Source organism: Callorhinus ursinus, unplaced genomic scaffold, assembly GCF_003265705.2.
Source record: "Callorhinus ursinus isolate GAN/ISIS: 27379988/994484 unplaced genomic scaffold, GSC_fseal_2.0 scaffold34, whole genome shotgun sequence".
Lineage (NCBI taxonomy): Eukaryota > Metazoa > Chordata > Mammalia > Carnivora > Otariidae > Callorhinus > Callorhinus ursinus.
The window spans coordinates 2,562,508-2,582,867 of NW_027397096.1; the positions used below are offsets into that span (position 1 = coordinate 2,562,508).

Here is a 20,360-nt window from a genome sequence, read left to right on the forward strand (position 1 = left end):
TTTTATATACTTCAGATGATGTGTAAAGGTTAATGACCTAAGGAAATTAAAAAAAATTCTTATCGGAAACAAAAAGGGATGGATATATCCTCTTTTAAAAAATAATATCGAGAATACATAACCTATCTTTGAAAGAAAATAAAGTTTTCAGAAATCAGGATGTTTTCTGTAGTGCTGTTTGCAAGAGCAAAAAATTAGAAAGAAATTAAATGTCCATTAGTAGGAAAATTGTTGAATAAACTAGACTGTTGACAGCATACTAAGATGTCATTAATAAGAATATGTTAGAGATCTATAGGTACTGAAATGGAAAGATATCAGTGATATACTCAATGAAAAAAGTTGCAGAACAATATGTATAGTTGATGTATAGTTGATGATCCTATTTAAGTCAATAAGAAAGACTCCATCAAATCAATATACACATACACCGTGTCTGTGCACGTGTGTACGTGTGTATACATGTATATGGGGGATAGAGAGAGAAAATATACCTATCTATATGGCTAGTGATGGAACCCCTCCAATATTATTGATTGAATTTGTAAGAAAAAAACTTGAATTACTTTTACAAATGATAATGGAGAAAAATTTGACAAGTTTCTAGCTTGTCATTTATACCTTGTTTGTACAACCTAGAATGAAAGTAACCCCTTTACTCATCTACACAATCTATCAATCTCCTAGTAAAGAAAAATAAAATTATCTGCAAAGTACTTTAATGGTCTAAAAATTAGGCTTACTTGTGAAGTCTGTATCCAAGTCTTTGCCATGAGCATTTGTTTGTCCTCTCTTTGAAGTACAGTCTTTCTCTTGTGCCCTCTCTCGCCCATCTGGATTTAGAGAAGGGACAATCACAATTCTAGTCCTGTCAACCAGCTAAAACAGAAAGAGAGATCAGTTAGCTCTATGTGGAAACATAAGATACTCTGCCATGCCTCAAACAGAAAGTCTTTCTTGTTTTATTTTATTTTTTTTTAAAGATTTTATTTATTTATTTGACAGAGAGAGACAGCGAGAGAGGGAACACAAGCAGGGGGAGTGGGAGAGGGAGAAGCAGGCTTCCTGCTGAGCAGGGAGCCCGATGCGGGGCTCGATCCCAGGACCCTAGGATCATGACCTGAGCCGAAGGCAGTTGCTTAACCAACTGAGCCACCCAGGCGCCCCTCTGTTGTTGTTGTTTTAAAGATTTTATTTATTTATTTGAGAGAGAGCAAGAGAGAACATGAGGGGGGGGGGGGGCAGACGCTTAACAACTGAGCCACCCAGGCACCCATCTTTCTTGTTTTAAACAGACTTAAAAGGTAGAACTAAAAATAGATAGATAGCTAGATAGATAGATAGATAGATAGATAGATAGATAGATAGACAGACAGATAGATAGGTAGATAGAAAATTACAGATAGAAAATTCTCTTGCTCCAAATAAATTTAAAAAGAAATGAAAAATTACTGCACAACTAATAATCCTAGAGACCTCCTGATGACTTACAAAGGGATCAGAAACCACTGCCTACAGGCTAAATCCAGCCAGCTGCTTGCTATTGTTTTTTTTTTTTTAAAGATTTTATTTATTTATTTGAGAGAGAAAATGAGAGAGAGAGAGCACATGAGAGGGGGGAAAGTCAGAGGGAGAAGCAGACTCCCTGCTGAACAGGGAGCCTGATGCGGGACTCAATCCTGAGACTCCAGGATCATGACCTGAGCCAAAGGCAGTCGCTTAACCAACTGAGCCACCCAGGCGCCCAGCTACTTGCTATTGTAAATAAAGTTTTATTGGCACACCACCACGCCCATTCATATGACTGTTTTTGTGCTGCAATGGCAAACTTGAATAGTTGTAACACAGAACAGCTGTCCCACAAGCCTAAAATATATACTATTTGTCCCTTTATAGAAAACGTTTGCTGACCACTGGCTCAGACCAATAATAATAGACTATATTTTCCAGACTAGAAACTGAAATTCATAGTCTAACAAACATCAGTGTATGTCTGGAAACAATGGGACAGAAAAGTTGAAATCAGCAAGAAAAATGAAGTAGATATTTGTCTTCCTCATAATAATTTTTCCTCTGGATAATCCATAGGCATCAATACCTACATATGCATCATTAACTAATTTCTGATATACTTCATCCTATATATTTCTGATAGTAAATCAGAATAAATGATGCCTGGCTTATTTATTCTGTTAAAATAGTCTATAGATTGAAAATATTGGAGACCCTAAATTCATTGGTTCTTAACTTTCTCCCCTGGGAGAGAGATTTTTTTCTAAAATGTACGTGCTTGGCCTTTGCTACAGGTCTCTGGGTATGTGTATATTTTCTTGAACTTGCCAGATAATTCTGACCCTTACTTATCTCAAAACAAATGGCAATCTAGAGTAAGATTACTAGCTCAAGCCTAATTAGACCAGTGAGGCAAATTCTCATAAACTAGAAGTTTTGAAATTCCTGGTAGGTATTTTACCTAGGACATATAGTCTCTTATAACCATAATATCAGTAGGTAGCAATATGGCCAAATAGTAGAATAACCTGAGGAGCTTTTATTTATTTGTTTGTTTGTTTGTTTGTTTGAGAGAGAGAGATAGCAAGAGAGAGAGCACAAGTGGGGAAGAAAGGGAGAAGCAGGCTCCCGGCTGAGCAGGGAGCACAATGCGGAACTTGATCCCAGGACCCTGGGATCACGACCTAAGCCAAAGGCAGACACTTAACCAACTGAGCCACCCAGACATCCCCTAAGGAGTTTTTAAAGGAATATTGATGTCTTTGGGGATGGGGCCCAGGCATTGGTATTTTTAAAAACTTCCTAAATGTTTTTAATGTGTAGCCAGCCTTGAGAACCAGTATCCTAGATACTCTCTCATTTTTTAAGAAAAGAACAAAAAAATGTCCTTGGGATACTCCTTACAACTCACATTAAGTAATCAATACAATTTGCTTTGCTGAAAATGGTAAAGTAATTTTCGGCCAAAGTAAATTCATCTCACCTAATCCCATAGGTGCTTTCTGATCCTAATCATGACATAAATTCTTCCCCAAATTTCTTTTAGGGGAGGCAGTATGGTAAAACAAAACAGCATAGACTTTAGAGTGAGACACACTTGGGTTTAAATCTCAGTTTTACCACATACTAGCTGTGTGACCTCCTGTAAGTTATCAAATATCTCTGCCTCAGTTCTTACATCTATGAAATGAAGATAACATAAATTGAGGATTAAATTATGATCCATGTAAAGTACTTGGTGTAAGCACCTGACACACAGTAGGTATTAAACAAATATTAGTTCCTTTCCCCTTTCCTAAAGTCTTTATAGACAGTGCCAATTAGTGAGTACTCTAGAAAGATGCACACTCTTTCCTTCCTTTTTCTAAGAAAACACAGAACTAGGTTACTCAATCATAAGTGACCAATCCTCTGGATCAAAGTTCTTTTCTGTAGTCATGGGTGGCTAAAGTAGACAATGCTACATTGCCTTTTCTAAAATCTCTTAGCAGTCAAGATGTCCAATAATTTTGAACTCCTTAAATGAAAAGAAAAACTATTTGTCTTCCAACTCATTTTCAATATAGTATCCTAATTATAAGTAACTAGCAATGGAAGTCCCTCAAGTTAGAATGTACAGAATTGGTTAGTAAAGACTGGAAAAGTAATTTCACTATTAAATAAAGGAGTAAAGGATTGAATGCAAATCTTTAGTATTTTTTCTTCTATGCCTCTTAATTACACACAAAGAAATATAACAGAAAGACACTATTAACAATGAGTATAGACAAAGACGGTCCGTTTTTAAAGTGGTAGTGCACTAAAAGTGCCTCTGTGTAAAATCCAACAGGAAATTAAAAAAAAAATTTAAAGTAAGCTCTAGGCCCAATGTGGGGCTTGAACTCACAACCCCGAGATCAAGAGTTATAGGTTCTACCGACTAAGCCAGCCAGGCGCCCCTAAAAAATTTTTTAATGGTGCACTGATCTCAATGTGTGACTGAGCTTCTTCCTTCTAAAGCATGTCAAAACAGGCTCTTCTCTTACTTGAGTAACAGCTGGGTTCTTTTTGTAGTTTAGGCAGAGAAATTCTGCCAGAGCCAAAAGTAGTTCAGTTCCAACTGGAGCATTTCCATGGATACCAGCAACAAAACGGATCTTTGGTTCTTCAGGCTCAGATATGTTGGGCTTATTGGAGATTTCGAGGGACCAAATGTGACGATATTCAGAGCTCTGTCCCAAACTTTCAAAAATCAGAAACAAAAAGAAGTAATCAAGCATTATGTTAACGTTGGCATACAAATTTTTAAAAAAAGACATGAAAACAAACATCAAAAGCCTTTAAAAGTCTTTAAAGAATGAATCGTTGTGTCAGAAAATTAGTTTTCCTTGGCCAAAGAAAATCAAATACAAGTGAGATATTATCAGATTTAGGAAAGAGTATGACGTGGTTCACCATTCCTCCAAATTCAGTCATTCTCAGACCATCTTCACAATATTTGCCCTACCTTCTATAATCTTAATACTACTATTTAGCTAACATATGTTTTTTAAATTAACTCACTTAAATTTTTTATTATGGAAGAATTTATATATACACAAATGTACAGAACCTTACTTTCTAAATGTAAATTAATTTACATAAATAAGATACTTTATACTTTACTATAAATGTAATACTAGTATTGCAGCAAAAATCATTTAAAGTGTTGTGCTTGCTCAAGAGCTCTGAGCTTAAGGCCTGCTTTCTTTGATACAAAGGGAGATTTCCAAGAGTTACATAGAAAAAAATATTAGCATTAAATTGAGAAGGGTTAATAGAATAGAAAAATTATTGTTTTCCCATAGTTCTATTCAATGATACTTAGTGCCCATTGGTGGACCACCTAAAACTGTCTTGTGTCTCACCACTGGCAGGTGTTGCATTTTGGGGGAAAATACTTAACTAAAAAGTGCATCTTGAGTTGGAAGGTTAAAAAAACTTAAATGAACTAAGTAATGGATAGCAAAAATAATGTCCAATTTTTCGTTTATTTTAAAATAAGAAAGTCTATAAGCTCTATACGGCACTAAGATGGACAATATTAAAACCTGAATTAGGCAGAAATATTCAAGAATCAGTTGAGGAAGAGAGGTAATTGGTATTTCCAAAGGAGATATCACTCTTTGCATCTAGAAACATTATAAACCAGTATTTGAGAAGCTAAATGTACTGGTAATATTAGAAGGACCAATGAAGAAAAATGAAGTAAAAATGTCAAAGGCTAGAAAATGTTCATTAGGTATGTGGTAGAGAACTAAAATACAAAGCTCAGGGAAAAACGCAGAGTAAAGCCCACAATAGGCAGACAATAGGAATCAACAAATGAAGAAAATAATTTTCGAGTAACTGTAACAAGACCTAGAGAAGATTTACAATCAGGGAAAGTGAGGCAGAGCAGCCACAGAAAGTGAAGACAGGCTGGCTCAACATCAGTTTTACTTAAGCCAGTACTGCATATTTTTCCAGGACCCTCGATCCCATACTGTCCCTAAGTCTTCGGGGAATAGCAACTGTGAATAGAGACTAGAGTACACAAAATGACAGAAACCAGGCTTCCTTTTCATTTTGAAAAAAAAGAATGATCCCTGACAGGTGAGCTAACAGTTCCAAATCTGTCCCTTGCCCTCAGCAAAATAAAACAAACTAAGTAACAGTCAGGACATGAATATGCAGCTGAGAAGTGGAGACTGTTTTTAATTCAGTCAAAGTAATCATCAGGAAGAGTAATTTTACAGTTCCAGGAGGCACAGACCATCCATTGCTAATCTAACAAGTAATTCTCCTCCAATGTTCCTCATAAATTCTTCAGGGTCAGTGTTAGAAAGATCTCTAAGCAATATCTGTTTCAAAACAAGTAAACTCCAATTCTCTCTATATGAAGCTCCCAAATAAATCGCAAGAACCATTCAACATGGCTTACGTTGAATGTAACTTCTTAAAAAAAAAAGGAAAGAAAGAAAAGCAGCAAGAGGGTAGCACTTACTTGGTGAGATTTGTGATGTGTGGGTAGTTCATCACAAGTCCTCTCAGAAACTCTGATAAGTCTTTGTACGAATGGTATCGATAAAGAGCCAGATTTGAGGAGGACCGTAACATGAGGCCTTCCAAACCGTTCTCAGCCGAAAGGTCTTTAATTAAAGTTTCAAACTCTTTAGTAGTTGGATCACTGACATCATCAGTGTTGGTGCTATCCCCCTTTCCTTTCTTTGATTCATTGCTTGAATCCGCTGAAGATCGAACAAGGGTGAAGTTGACCTGAATAGCACCCTCACTCTTCACAGTCACATTCTTGGTAACTGGATTATACCTGTAATAAAGGAGAGATCAGAGCCAGGCTTCTGCAGTGGGAATACCCAGGCCTTGGGGAAACAGAAGTCTGCAGAGGATACGTGAATCCTTGAGATCAATTCTCTGAGAGTCAAATATGTAACTTTGTGATACTTTATTATTTGTTTTAAACATTAATTAACAAAGAACAGACATGGGTAGACTGTAAAATGTGAATGAATTTTTAAGATTAAGTATATGATTACAAAAGAAAGTTCATATTTGCAGTAAATACCCCATGTCTCCTGGAATCTGAGTTCACTTGTCTGTCATCAGAGTGTATGGCTGGAAAAATTTGAGAGGTACTAACTTAGGACATTATCTACCAAATGCATGATTCCTAGCCTATTTTTCAGATATCTTGCTGTTTTTTTTTTTTTTGACGATTTTATTTATTTATTTGACAGACAGAGAGAGACAGCAAGAGAGGGAACACAAGCAGGGGGAGTGGGAGAGGGAGAAGCAGGCCTCCCACTGAGCAGGGAGCCCGACGCGGGGCTCGATCCCAGGACCCCAGGACCATGACCTGAGCCGAAGGCAGATGCTTAACAACTAAGCCACCCGGGTGCCCCTTGTATTTCTAATATGCCAAAATGGAAGAAAAACAGAAAAGATCTCATTTCTCATTAGTTGAAGTTCTAATCCATCCATTTTACAGACCACTAGATATTTGAAATAATTTTTTTTTAAAGGTAGCAGTAACTATAAATGTTTTCATGTACTTACCCTTACTTCAACTTAATGTCCAAACTAACTCTTCAGAAATAAGATAGCCAGTAAGGGGAGGGGAAAATATCCACTGGTAACATCTACACTTATTAAAACACAAAAAAGAAAACTACAAGAGGGTAAAAATGGTAAGTTTCAAATTAAACAGTCAGGTGTTTTGTAAAGGATGGGGAAGATAAAGAAAATTAAGTTTTTTCCAAAGAAAAGGTCCTAAGTTCATTTTCTCTTTTTGAGTAAATATGTCTTTGTAGAAATAAAACTTATAAAAAAGATGAAAATTGCCTTTCTTAGAGAATTAGAAATAAGAAAGAAAATTTCACCACAACAATACCTCAACATAATAAAGGCCATATATGAAAAACCCACAACTAACATCATACTCAATGGTGAAAAGCGGCAAACTTTTCCTCTAAGATCAGGAACAAGACAAGGATGTCCACTCTTGCCACTTTTATTCAACATAATACCAGAAGTCCTAGCCCCAGCAATCAATCAATCAAACAAAAGAAATAAGAGGCATCCATATTGGTAAAGAAGTTAAACTGTCACTATTTGCAGATAACATGATATTGTACATAGATATTCCTAAAGGCTACCCCAAAATCTACTAGAAGTAATGAATGAATTCAGTAAAGTTGCAGGATACAAAATACCCAAAAATCAGTAGCATTTCTATACATTAATAACAAAGCAGCAGAAAGAGAAATTAAGAAATTAAGAAAATGCATTTACAATTGCACCAAAAAGAATAAAACTTTACCAAAAAAATTAAGAATGCATTTACAATTGCACCAAAAAGAATAAAACTTAACCAAAAAAAATTAAGAAATTAAGAAAACGCATTTACAATCACACCAAAAAGAATAAAACTTAACCAAAGAGGTGAAAGACCTTTACTCTGAAAACTATAAAACACTAATGAAAGATATTGAAGATGACACAAACTGAAAGCTATTCCATGCTCATGGATTGGAAGAATATTGTTAAAATGTCCATTCTACCTAAAGCACTCTACAAATTCAATGCAGTCTCTATCAAAATACCAACAGCAGGGGTGCCTGGGTGGCTCAGATGGTTAAGCTTCTGCCTTCGTCTCAGGTCATGATCTCCAGGTCCTGGGACTGAGCCCCATGTTGGGCTCCCTGCTCAGTGGGGAGTCTGTTTCTCCCTCTTCCTCTGCCTCTCTTCCTGCTTATGTTCTCTCTCTCTATCTCTCTGTCTCAAATGAATAAATAAAAATCTTAAAAAAAAATACCAACAGCATATTTCATAGAACTAGAACAAAGAGTATTAAAATTTGTATGGACCACAAAAGACCCCGAATAGCCAAAGCAATCTTGAAAAAGAAAAACAAAGCTGGAGGTATCACAATTCTAGATTTCAAGGTATACTGCAAAGCTGTTGTAATCAAAACAGTATGGCAGTGGCACAAAAATGGAACAAAATAGAGAGCCCAGAAATAAATCCATAGATAGTCAATTAATCTATGACAAAAAAAGGCAAGAATATACAATAGGGAAAAGGCAGTCTCGTCAATAAATGGTGCTGGGAAAACTGGACAGCTACAATGCATAAGAAAGAAACTGGACCATTTCCTTACAGCATATACATAAATAAACTCAAAATGGATGAAAGACCTAAATGTGAGACCTGAAGCCATAAAAGAAATCCTAGAAGAGAACAGAGGTAGTAATTTTTCTTATATTGGCCATAGAAGCATTTTTCTAGATATGTCTCCTAAGGCAAAGGAAACAAAAGCAAAAATAAACTATTGGGACTACATCAAAGTAAAATGCTTTTGCACAGTGAAGGAAATCATCAACAAAACAAAAAGGCAACCTACTGAATGAGAGAAGATATTTGCAAATGATATACCCAATAAGGTGTTAATATCCCAAATATATAAAGACCTTTTACAACTTAACACCAAAAAAACCCAAACAATCTGATTAAAAATTGCCATAGGACCTGAATAGACATTTTTCCAGAGAAGACATACAGATGGCCAACAGGCACATGAAAAGATGCTCAACATCAGTAATCATCAGGGAAATGCAAATCAAAACCACAATGAGATAGCACCTCATACCAGTCAGAATGGCTAAAATCAAGAAGACAAGAAAAAACAAGTGTTGAGGAGGTGGAGAAAAAGGAACCCTTTTACACTGCTGGTGGGAAAGCAAATTGGTGCAGCCACTGTGGAAAAATGTATAGAGGTTCCTCGAAAAATTAAAAATACAAATACCCTATGATCCAATAATTCCATTATTGGGCATTTACCCAAAGGAAACAAAAACAGTAAATCGAAAAGATACATGCACCCCTATGTTTATTGCAGCATTATTTACAATGGCCAAGATATGGAAACAACCTAAGTGTCCATCGAGAGACTAATGGATAAAGAAGATGTGGTGTACATACACAAAGGAATATTATGCAGCCATAAAAAAGATGAGATCATGCCACTTGCAACAACATGATGGACTCAGAGGGTATTATACTCAGGGAAATAAGTCAGACTGAGAAAGGCAAATACCATATGATTTCACTCAAATACGGAATCTCAGAAAACAAATGAATGAACAAACAAAAAGCAGAAACAGACACATGGTTGCAGGGGCGTGGGTGGGCAGAATGGGTGAAGGGGAGTGGGAGATATGGGCTTCCATTTACAGAATAAGTAAGTCACAGGGATGAAAGTTACAGAACAGGAAATACAGTCAATGATACTGTAATAGCATTGTACGGTGACCGATACTAGCTGCATTTGTGAACAGAGCATAACGTATAGACTTGTTGGATCACTATGTTGTATACCTGAAACTAACATAACATTGGGTGTCAACCATACACACATTAAAAACATTTTTTAAATAAAAAAAGAGGACGGTTTAGGTGAGGATAGGGAAAAAAAAGTGTGAAAAAAACCTTAAAAAGGAACAAATGTAAAGTGGTGGTATTTATTGGACAACATAACTAGAAGTATGCAGCGCAACAGGAGTCCCTTTTTCCCAACTAACAGGTACTTCCCAGAATTGTTACCAGCCAGTGAAGGGATCACTCACTACAGCTTCATGTCTGGACAGGGGGCAGGGGACCTGAGAGGAGGAGGCCACTGCTCAAAGGGCAGAATTTCATAGATTTCTTAAATCTGACAGTTTATGTACTCACTTTATCACTGGAGGAGAATCAAATGTGTAACCAGCTCTAAACTTCCCAGCATCAAACTCAAGGTTGCTTGACTTTTCTAGGGCTTTATGACAAAAATCGTCTAGAATAGAACCATGTTTGTCTTTCCTCAAGCACTTAATATCAAAGTATTCAGTCACTCACCCTCGAGCAGATGCCGTGATTTTGTAAGTTCCTGGAACCAAGAGACGCCAATAATCTCCAGTTTTGTAGGTAGTCACTGGGTGATTAATTTCAGCAACACTAATCGTGGCATTTAATATACCCCTGCCATCTGTGGCATCTAGGACAAATCCTTTGACACCCTGATGAACCTGGATAAAGTACAAGGACACCCAGATGTCAAAGGTCAAGATCATCATTTAATTATTTGGGGAGCTCATATCCAAAATAACAGATTGATAATAAAGTAAACATGTGGAACAAACAGGAATTTAGAAGTTGAGAGTAAAGCTAAATGTAAACACCCACTAAGCAAAATATTTTAGTTTCTGAAAGGCTAATTTTTCATAGCCTAGGTTTGTCTTTATCATGAGGAATATAAATAACACTGTTTAAACTTTAGCACATCTGATAATTTCAGTATATAGGACATTCTATAAGAAAACTGTCTTGTCCTCTTTATTTTTTTTTCAAAGATTTTATTTATTTACACAACAGAGAGAGAGAGATAGCACAAGTAGGGGGAGCAGGAGAGGGAGAAGCTCCCAGCTCAGCCCCCATGCAGGGCTCAGTCACAGGACCCTGGGATCATGACCTGAGGCATAGGCAGACACTTAACTGACTCAATCACCTACACGGCCCCCATCCTGCCCTCTTTAAATGGGAAATGTCAGGGGCGCCTGGGTGGCTCAGTCAGGTGAGCCTCCGACTCTTGATTTCGGCTCAGATCAAGATCTCAGGATCAAGAGATTGAACCCTGCATCCAGCCCCATTTCAAGCCCCATGGTGGGGCTCCACACTCAGCAGGGAGTCAGCTTGAGATTCTTTTCCTCTGCCCCTCTTCCTGCTTGCTCGCACTCTCTTTCTCTCAAATAAATAAATAAATCTTAAAAAAAAAATAAAAGGGAAATGTCATTTTTAAAAAATGGAAAGCCTGTTCTAGATTAAAGTGAGCAAAGAGATGTAATAATCATATGCAATGCATAAGCCTTGACTAGATCCTGGTTCTAAAATATGGCTATGAAAAGACATTTTGGGTATAACACCCAGTGCAAACAATGAATCATGGAACACTACATCAAAAACTAATGATGTAATGTATGGTGATTAACATAACAATAAAAATTTTTAAAAAAATAAAAATGGGCAGAAGATGGGGGGAGAAAAGAAAAGACATTCTGGGGTAAACGAGAGGGAAATTTGAATGTGGACTAGGAACTAGGTAATACTAGAGAATTACTATTAATTTTCTTAGGTGAGATAATGGCACCTGAAGATGTCATATAGGAGAATATCCTTATTCTAAAAGATCCATTCCAGGGGTGTCTGGGTGGCTCAGTCAGTTAAGCATCTGACGTGGGTCAGATCATCATCTCGGGGTCTTGGGATCGAGCCCCACATGAGCCCTCCATCAGGCTCTGCACTCAGCAGGGAGTAGGCTTGTCCCTCTGCCCCTCTCCCAACTTGTGCACACTCTCCTTCTCAAATAAATAAATGAAATCTTTTTTTTTTAAAAGCAAATCACCACCACCCTGTTTAATCATTTTCAACTCCTCCCCATACATACAAATAAACTCATTTTCATCCATGAATTTTCTAGATAAACACACTAAAACATGAATAGGCTGAATTCAGAAGGATGTATTTGAAAATCACTGTGTGAAAACCAAATGTACACACAAAAGTATCCTTGCTCTTGGGAGAAATTTCATACTTCACTCCTGAATAGTTACCTGTTTCATAAACTGGATTAGAGATCTTCGATTCTGTTCCCAAAATTTTGGCAGATCTTTCTCAAATGGGTATTTCACACAACCTAACTCAATAGTCACTTCAAAGCAATTTGTTTGTAAATAGTTCCAGTCCTGCATGCCACCTAACAGATAAAAAATTAGAATCAGTAACTCTGAAGAAGTAGAACTAGATCAGATCCCAAAAAGTAAGCAAAATTCCCAGTAAAAAAGTCAAATCCATCTTTTCTTAGCATTGGTTGAAAAACAATATCCTTGATGCTTATCATATAGGTAAGACACTTGGACTTTCATGTTCAAGAAGAATTCAAGTAGAGCTTACCCACTTATTAGCACACCTAAGGTTTTTTGGTAACAGCCAGAGGTAAAATATAACACTTTCATAAAGTTTTAGTACAATCTCTTTACTGAAAACTCCGAGTGTACCAAATTAAAAGATAGCTGAAAAGGTTATTTGAAGTTTTAAATTATTTAAACAATATTTTTAAAAGAATGGTATTTTCTCAAAATTGAAAAATCAGTAAGAAGCAGCACCATCCGGGGGGACAGAAAATCCATCAAGTTATATGGCCTGGATATTAAAGAATGTTTACCTGGGACATTATACCAACTAGCTCCATTTGTTATTCCATGAGGAAAATATTCATTAGGATACATATTCTTGCAAGGTCTACCTTGAAACATCTGGGAATTTTCCTGAAAAAAAAATTAAGAACCTTTACTTATATTTGTTTGCATCACAGGAAGGATAAGGAAAAATAATAAAAGTGGTTACCAATAGGGTGTATGTGGAGGTGGGAATGGGGTGAGTGGAGCCATGAGAAGTACTGAGACTTTTTAATGTATAACTTTCTATGCCATTTTCATTGTTTACTATATGAACTTGTTACCTACTTTTAAAAATCAAAATTAAATGTGTTCTGTAAAAAAATAAAACTTTACGACTTGCAGTTACAAGTAATATAAAACCCAACTGAGTCCCTCTCCAAAAAAGAAATCCCACAAAAAAGTGTTCATATTCATGTTTTCAAGAAGCTTGAAAGTCCCGAAGATAATTCACACATGATGTGGAGTAAGCAGCTTTCTCTCACTTCCAGATGGTCCCCCTGTGCTTTGACTGCATTCTGTACTCTGTTACAACTGGTTGCACCTTTTTCTTCCCTAAAAACAAGACACTACTCCCTGAAACAGTGCATGTCTTCGTGTCCTCAGCATCTAGCAGTGTCTAGCATAGCACACGGACAATAGCTTGCCCGAGGAAGGGTAAAACAAACTGCCGTGAAGACACAAGGAAGTGCTACTGGAATCTAGAGAAGAGAAAGATTGCTGGCCAGAGCGTCTTTCTTGTGGAAATAGAAAAAAAAAATGTATAGAAAGCATGAAAAGAAAAATAATTTCCTGTTTTCCCACTACTGAGAATTAACCATTTAACTTTAAAATATATAAACAGGGGCACCTGAGTGGCTCAGTCGGTAGAGCATGCGACTCCTGATCTCAGGGTAGTGAGTTCAAGGCCCATGTTAGACGTAGAGCTTACTTAAAAATATGTGTGTGTGTGTGTGTGTGTGTGTGTTTGTGTATACACACACATATGTATATGTACGTATGTGTATATAAACAACCCCCCTGGATTTAAAATAAAAAAATATATAAACAATATGCTTTCATAAACTTAACATATGAATTACAAGCTTATGATCCCACTGCTTTCTTATCAAATAAAAATTATTATTTTGGATTACTGTAATAACTGGGTACATGCTCCTTTGCTTTCTGGTTTTTTCACTGAAGATGTGCATGTACCTTCTATGTCTCTTTCTTCATTTCCATCAGTATCTATCTATCCATTCAGTTATAAATTACACAGATGTACTACTATACTAATACAATACATATAATATAAACCTGCATAAAAAGAAAGAATATTTAAGGGATAAATTTAAAAATATAAATAGACGGGGGCGCCTGGGTGGCTCAGTCGTTAAGCGGCTGCCTTCGGCTCGGGTAATGATCCCAGGGTCCTGGGATCGAGCCCCATATCAGGCTCCCGGCTCCGTGGGAAGCCTGCTTCTCCCTCTCCCACTCCCCCTGCTTGTGTTCCCTCTCTCGCTGTGTCTCTCTCTGTCAAAGAAATAAAATCTTTAAAAAAAAAAATATATATATATATAAATAGACGGGCGCCTGGGTGGCTCAGTTGGTTAAGTGACTGCCTTTGGCTCAGGTCATGATCCTGAAGTCCCGGGATCGAGTTCCACATCGGGCTCCCCGCTCAGCGGGAGTCTGCTTCTCCCTCTGACCCTCTTCCTTCTCGTGCTCTGTATCTCTCATTCTCTCTCTCTCAAATAAATAAATAAAATCTTTAAAATAAAAATATAAATAGAATTTCTAACATATTCTTCCTACATCTTAATGGGTCATCTAGTATAAACCTCACTTTAGACACCATAGTTGTAGAAAGTAGCTATTAACATTTCGACTTGATTCTCAGAGTAATAAAGAGCCACTAAAAATCTCTGAAGAAAGGGTGATGTGCAAAATATTCATGGCTCTAGGAAGTTTATCCAAATAATAATGTGAAAAAGAAATCAAAGCCAGGGAGACCCATCAGAGTACTACTGAAATAATCCAAGTGTGAGATCACAAGCCCCCAGAGGTTGTGGCCTTTGATTTTACCATGTGCATTTGCCATCTCCTTTAATTCTCGCTACTCTGATCATTTTTTAAAAACCTAATTAAGTTTTTCAAACAAATGGTTTGACAAGAAGCCTGAGGGTGAGGATGTCCAGTCTCAGTCCACACACAGTCTAAAAGTCATATACCAAGATATTAAATGATGTGTGCTCTCTAGGTTTATTTTCTTCTTGTTGTTTGCCTGTATCTTTTCATCTGTTTACAATAATTCCCATTCTATGAAACAGTTTTTTAAAGACGCATTTACTTAGTAGTGACAGGTAAACTAATTGGATTAATTGCTAAGATGGTTAAAATGGCTGAGGATGGAAGATGGAGGGAAAAAAAAGTAAAAGAGACCATGTCCAGCCAACAAAAGAGAAAAAAAGCAGAGCTTTCTACTATGCAATGGGGCAGAGATCAAGAGGAGAAGACAAACGTGTCAGACTTCAGAGGTCAAGAAAGTTAAAAAAACAACAACAGATTTCTGGTAACCTTTGTGGGGGCACGTCCAGGTAAAACAATGTAGGCAGAAGGCAGATGACAGGAAACTGAGAGGAGAGAACAATAAGGAAGCGGAGACAAGAGACTACTCAGTTTTCTTCTTTTCTTTTGCTCTCTCCTGAACTAATTTTATTTTTTTTAAAGATTTTATTTATTTTTTATTTATTTGACAGAGACACAGTGAGAGAGGGAACACAAGCAGGGGGAGTGGGAGAGGGAGAAGCAGGCTTCCCGCGGAGCAGGGAGCCCGATGCAGGGCTTGATCCCACGACCCTGAGATCATGACCTGAGCCGAAGGCAGACGCTTAATGACTGAGCCACCCAGGCGCCCCATCCTGAACTAATTTTAGACTTGCAGAGAAGTTGCAAAAATAGTACAGTTTTATATACCCTTGAGCCAGTTTTCCCTAATGTTAGCATCTTATGTAATCAAAGCACAATTATCAAAACAAGGAAATTAACACTGGTGTAATACTGTTAACTAAAATAAATTAATTTTTATTCAGAACTTACTAGTTTTTCCACTAATGCCTCCTTAAAATTTTCTTGTCACTTGATATCTGTCACATTGTACAGCAGAAAGCTGTTTCTTCACTTTCACTAAATTGAATTCATTGAATTTCATTATACTTAAAATATAATAAACCTCTGCTGAGGTTAGAGAGCATAGATAGTGTGGTCAATTTCCATGACCCTGTGACTTTTCTGGGATGTAGAAGAGAGATGGTGGTGGCAATTACTGCGGAATGGACATTGGCGAGGCAGGTATGTCCAAAGGGTATCCCAAGGTGTGAGTGAGAGCATCACTGAAAGGGACATTCATAGGTCTAAGCTGGATAGAAAGTAAAATCAAAAGAATGAAAGGTCAAAGAAAACAAAAAGGGCACCTGGGTGACTCAAACGGTTAAGCGTCTGCCTTCAGCTCAGGTCATGATCCCAGGGTCCTGGGATGGAGCCCCACATGGGGCTCCCTGCTCAGCGGGGAGTCTGCTTCTCCCTCGCCCTCTGCCCTTCCCCCCTGCTCAACTGTGCTCGTGTTCTCTCTCTCTCAAATACAAAAAGAGGCTAAGGAACTTGAAATCACAATGAGGATAAAAAGCAGAACTATAAGACCAGGCACCAAATGTGATGGGGATATGAACAAAATCTGATCACTTAATTTTTATTTTGATTATTCAGAGGGTAGAATATTCTATGTCATGAACATCCCTCTAACAATGGTGTGCCCAAACAGAAGACAGCTATTCCTTAAAGTGTAATAATAGATGTATTCCCCTGTTAGAAACTCTCAACAGTCTCACAGGGTCCACTTGTGCAGGATGTAGGCATGGGCAATGTGAAATAACAGAAGGCTGTGATCAGAGACCAAAGAGTTGCAGTGTTATCTATAACCAATAAAGTCACAGACTGAGTCCGTAGTAAGACCAAAAATTGAAACTAACAGTCCTAGTTTCCAAGCCCCAACTTTTAACATGTTATCTAAGAATAATTTTTCACTTAAAATTTCACACAAGCACACACACATACATATACCATTTTTGACTGTAAAAGTAATGTGTGTTCACTATAAAAAATTTAGAAAATACATAAATATCTACCTGCTTTCCCTTGCTATATGTTACGATAGACTCTTCAATAGCTTAGACTAGTGGTTGGCAATTTTTTTCTATAAAGGATCGGATGGTAAAAGTTCTAGGCTTTAGAGGCTTGAACGTGTCTGTTGTAACTACTCAACTTTACCCTCTGCACCTATTGAGATGAATGCTGTGTTTTCCTTCTTTACTCTGCTAACAATGGTTAATTACACTCATTTCTTTTCAAATGCTGAAAGAGGAAGCAGCCATAGACAATACATAAAAAAATGGATGTGGCCGTGTATCAGTAACATTTTACTTATAAAAGCAGTTAATGGGCTGGATTTGGTGCTACAGCTGTAGCTTGTCAACCTCCACTTTAGACTACAAGTAGGTTTATAACTTAAATACTGGTCAAATGAAATAAACCAGCATGCTAATTTATATTTATTATGTTTAATTTATTATGATTCAGGTACTACGCTAAAAACTGTAGACAAAAAGACATTACTTGAGATTAAAGGTAATGGGGAAATACATGGTATGTTCAAAGTGAGGTAGAAAACAAGAGAAAAAGCGCTTAAGACTGACTGAAAGGAATCAGGGAAAGGAATTATGGAAGGCTTAATCAAGAAGAAAGCACTTGACCAGAGTCTTACTGGACTTTGTTTCAATTCATTTTTTTAATTAAACAATTTTATAGCATTTTATGTTTAAACACAAGCCTACCTTGGAATAAGAAAGTGCTATTTGTTGAAACACAGCATCATCTGGTGATTTACTATATGTGGCAAGCCCTTGTTCATCATCATCAAAAGGGTAGTTCACTACCAAAGAACCTGCAAAGGGAAAAGGGGAAAATGTATCATGTTATCTCCTTCAAGATGGATCATCAACATAAAGTACACTTTCACAATACTGCCAGAGACAGGAAACAACACAATTTTCCAAAGTTAATTTCCTCATTAGAAATGAAGAAGTTGCTAATTTCCTCAATGGAAAATCAAATGGATAAGTGAAATATTAAATAGCTATGATGACACTTAAAGGTTGCCTTAACTAGAAAGGTCTTAGGAATTTACCTGAACTTCTAGGTATAATTTATGTCAGAGCCAAACCAGAAGTACACAGGCTTAATTTAAACAGTTTCAGTCTTATAATACATAGGATCAGAAAAAATGAGCAAAATTTGATACTTTTCTAGTAAAATTCAGACCTTTATAATATCATGGAATTTTAAAATAAGAAAGGATCCCTGAGGGGTGCCTGGGTGGCTCAGTTGCTTAAGTAACTGTCTTCAGTTCAGGTCACGATCCCAGGGTCCTGGGATCGAGCCCTCCGTCGGGCTCCTTGCTCAGCAGGGAGCCTGCTTTTCCCTCTCCCTGTGCCCCTCCCCGCTGCTTGTGCTCTCTCTCCCTCTCACTGACAAATAAATAAAATCTTTTTTTTTTAATTTTATTTATTTATTCATGAGGGACAGAGGGAGAGAGAGAGGGAGAGAAGCAGAGGGAGAAGCAGGCTCCCAAGGAGCAGGGAGCCCGATGCGGGACTCGATCCCAGGACCCTGGGATCATGACCTGAGCCGAAGGCAGACGCTTAACGACTGAGCCACCCAGGCGCCCAAATAAATAAAATCTTAAAAAAAATAATAAAAATAAAATTAAAAAAAAAAGAAAGGATCCCTGAAGTTCAGTTAATCCATCCTCTTCATTTTGCGGATGTGGAGTCTAAAACAGAGAGGTTAAATGACTAATGTATAAATAGCAGAGCCGGCCCTGCCCTACACTCAGTAAAAAATGCTAAACATTTCCCTTATGCTCACATTAGAAATTAGTCAACTGGAGTTGCATTGTATGATTTTTCATGACTTAAGATAAAGGAAGTGATGCTTTAAAACATATGTAAATGATATCAAGTCCCTTCATGCTCCCCATAGGGCATAAAGAAGTTAGGGTTGTTTCTCAGGTAAGAGCCCTGAGCTACACATGCCTACTCTCCCACCACAAGATGAAATCCCTTATTTTCCTATTAGTCACATTGTTTTCATTTGTTCATCTGTCCATGTATCCTACCTACCACTACTAAGCTACACATCTTTGCCCTTTTTATCATTCCACTTCATGGGAATGGAAGTGAAAGAACATATTCAATTTGAATTCAGATGAAGTAATCCTGTGGTAACAAATACCAGCCAACATTATACAGAGTAAAACATTCTTTAAGAAGCAAGTATGAAGAACTATGTTCATTCTATTCCCCAAAATAGTTCTAACAAGAACAAGTATACTTCAATACCTCTTCTTAGACAAATTTAATGTCTCAAAAAACTTTAATTTTACCCCAGAACTATGACCCATATCTAAAAATCCGAACAGAAAAAAGTGAACATCAACTTCTATTCAATACTGTTTTTCAAACAGCTAATTTTCTAAGGACAGAAAAAAAAAAGGTCATAAGAGACATTTCTGGGGCGCCTGGGTGGCTCAGTCATTAAGCATCTGCCTTTGTCTCAGGTCATGATCTCAGGGTCCTGGGATCGAGCCCCACATCGGGCTCCCTGCTCCGCAGGAAGCCTGCTTCTCCCTTTCCCCCTGCTTGTGTTCCCTCTCTCACTGTGCCTCTCTCTGTCAAATAAATAAAACCTTTAAAAAAATAAAAGAGACATTTCTATGAAACAGTCTATTTTAAAAAAATTAGTATCAACCTAAAAAGCAGGAATAAAGGAAAAAAATAGATAAATCTGACTTCGTCAAAATGAAAAACTTTTGTGTGTCAAGGACATTATTAAGAAAGTTAAAATTAAAAAACAGTTAAAATACAACCTATAGAACAGAGAACAGGAGAAAATATTTCAAAATCAGCAATCTGGTAAGGGTCTAGAATCCAGACTATATAAAGAACTCTTACAGCTCAACGAAAAGACAAAAAAAAATTTTTAATTGGCAAAAGACTTGAACGGATATTTCTCCCAAGCAGATAACACAAATGGCCAAGTACAAGAAAAGATGCTCATTATTAGTCATCAGCGAAATGCAAATCAAAACTACAATGAAATTCTATTCTTCATCCACTAAAATGACTATAATATAAAAACAGAAACTAACAAGTGCTGATGAGGATGTAGAAAAACTGGAACCAGGGGTCCTGGGATCTAGTCCCTCATTGGGCTCTTTGCTTGGTGGGGAGCCTACTGTTCCCCCAGCTTGTGCTCTCTCTCTCTCTGACAAATAAATAAATAAACAAACAAACAAACAAATAAATAAATAAAATCTCTCCTATGGTGAGCGCTGTGAATTGTGTAAGACTGTTGAATCACAGACCTGTACCTCTGAGACAAATAATACATCATATGCTAAAAAAAAAAAAAAAGAAAAAGAAGAAGATAGCAGGAAGGGAAAAATGAAGGGGGGGAAATCGGAGG

General features: G+C 37.2%; 1 protein-coding gene across 1 annotated transcript in view; it reads right to left on the reverse strand.

The window, feature by feature from the left end:
* The window catches only part of CPD (carboxypeptidase D), a 66,353-nt gene that overhangs the window by 11,324 nt on the left and 34,669 nt on the right, over positions 1–20,360 (reverse strand). Inside the window, exons 8-14 of the mRNA XM_025851139.2 lie at positions 17,669–17,778; positions 12,785–12,887; positions 12,174–12,316; positions 10,423–10,592; positions 6,017–6,340; positions 4,038–4,233; positions 744–879 (exon numbers count right to left, since the gene is read on the reverse strand). Of these exons, the coding sequence (XP_025706924.1) occupies positions 744–879; positions 4,038–4,233; positions 6,017–6,340; positions 10,423–10,592; positions 12,174–12,316; positions 12,785–12,887; positions 17,669–17,778 (1,182 nt within the window). The remainder of the gene's footprint in view (positions 1–743; positions 880–4,037; positions 4,234–6,016; positions 6,341–10,422; positions 10,593–12,173; positions 12,317–12,784; positions 12,888–17,668; positions 17,779–20,360) is intronic.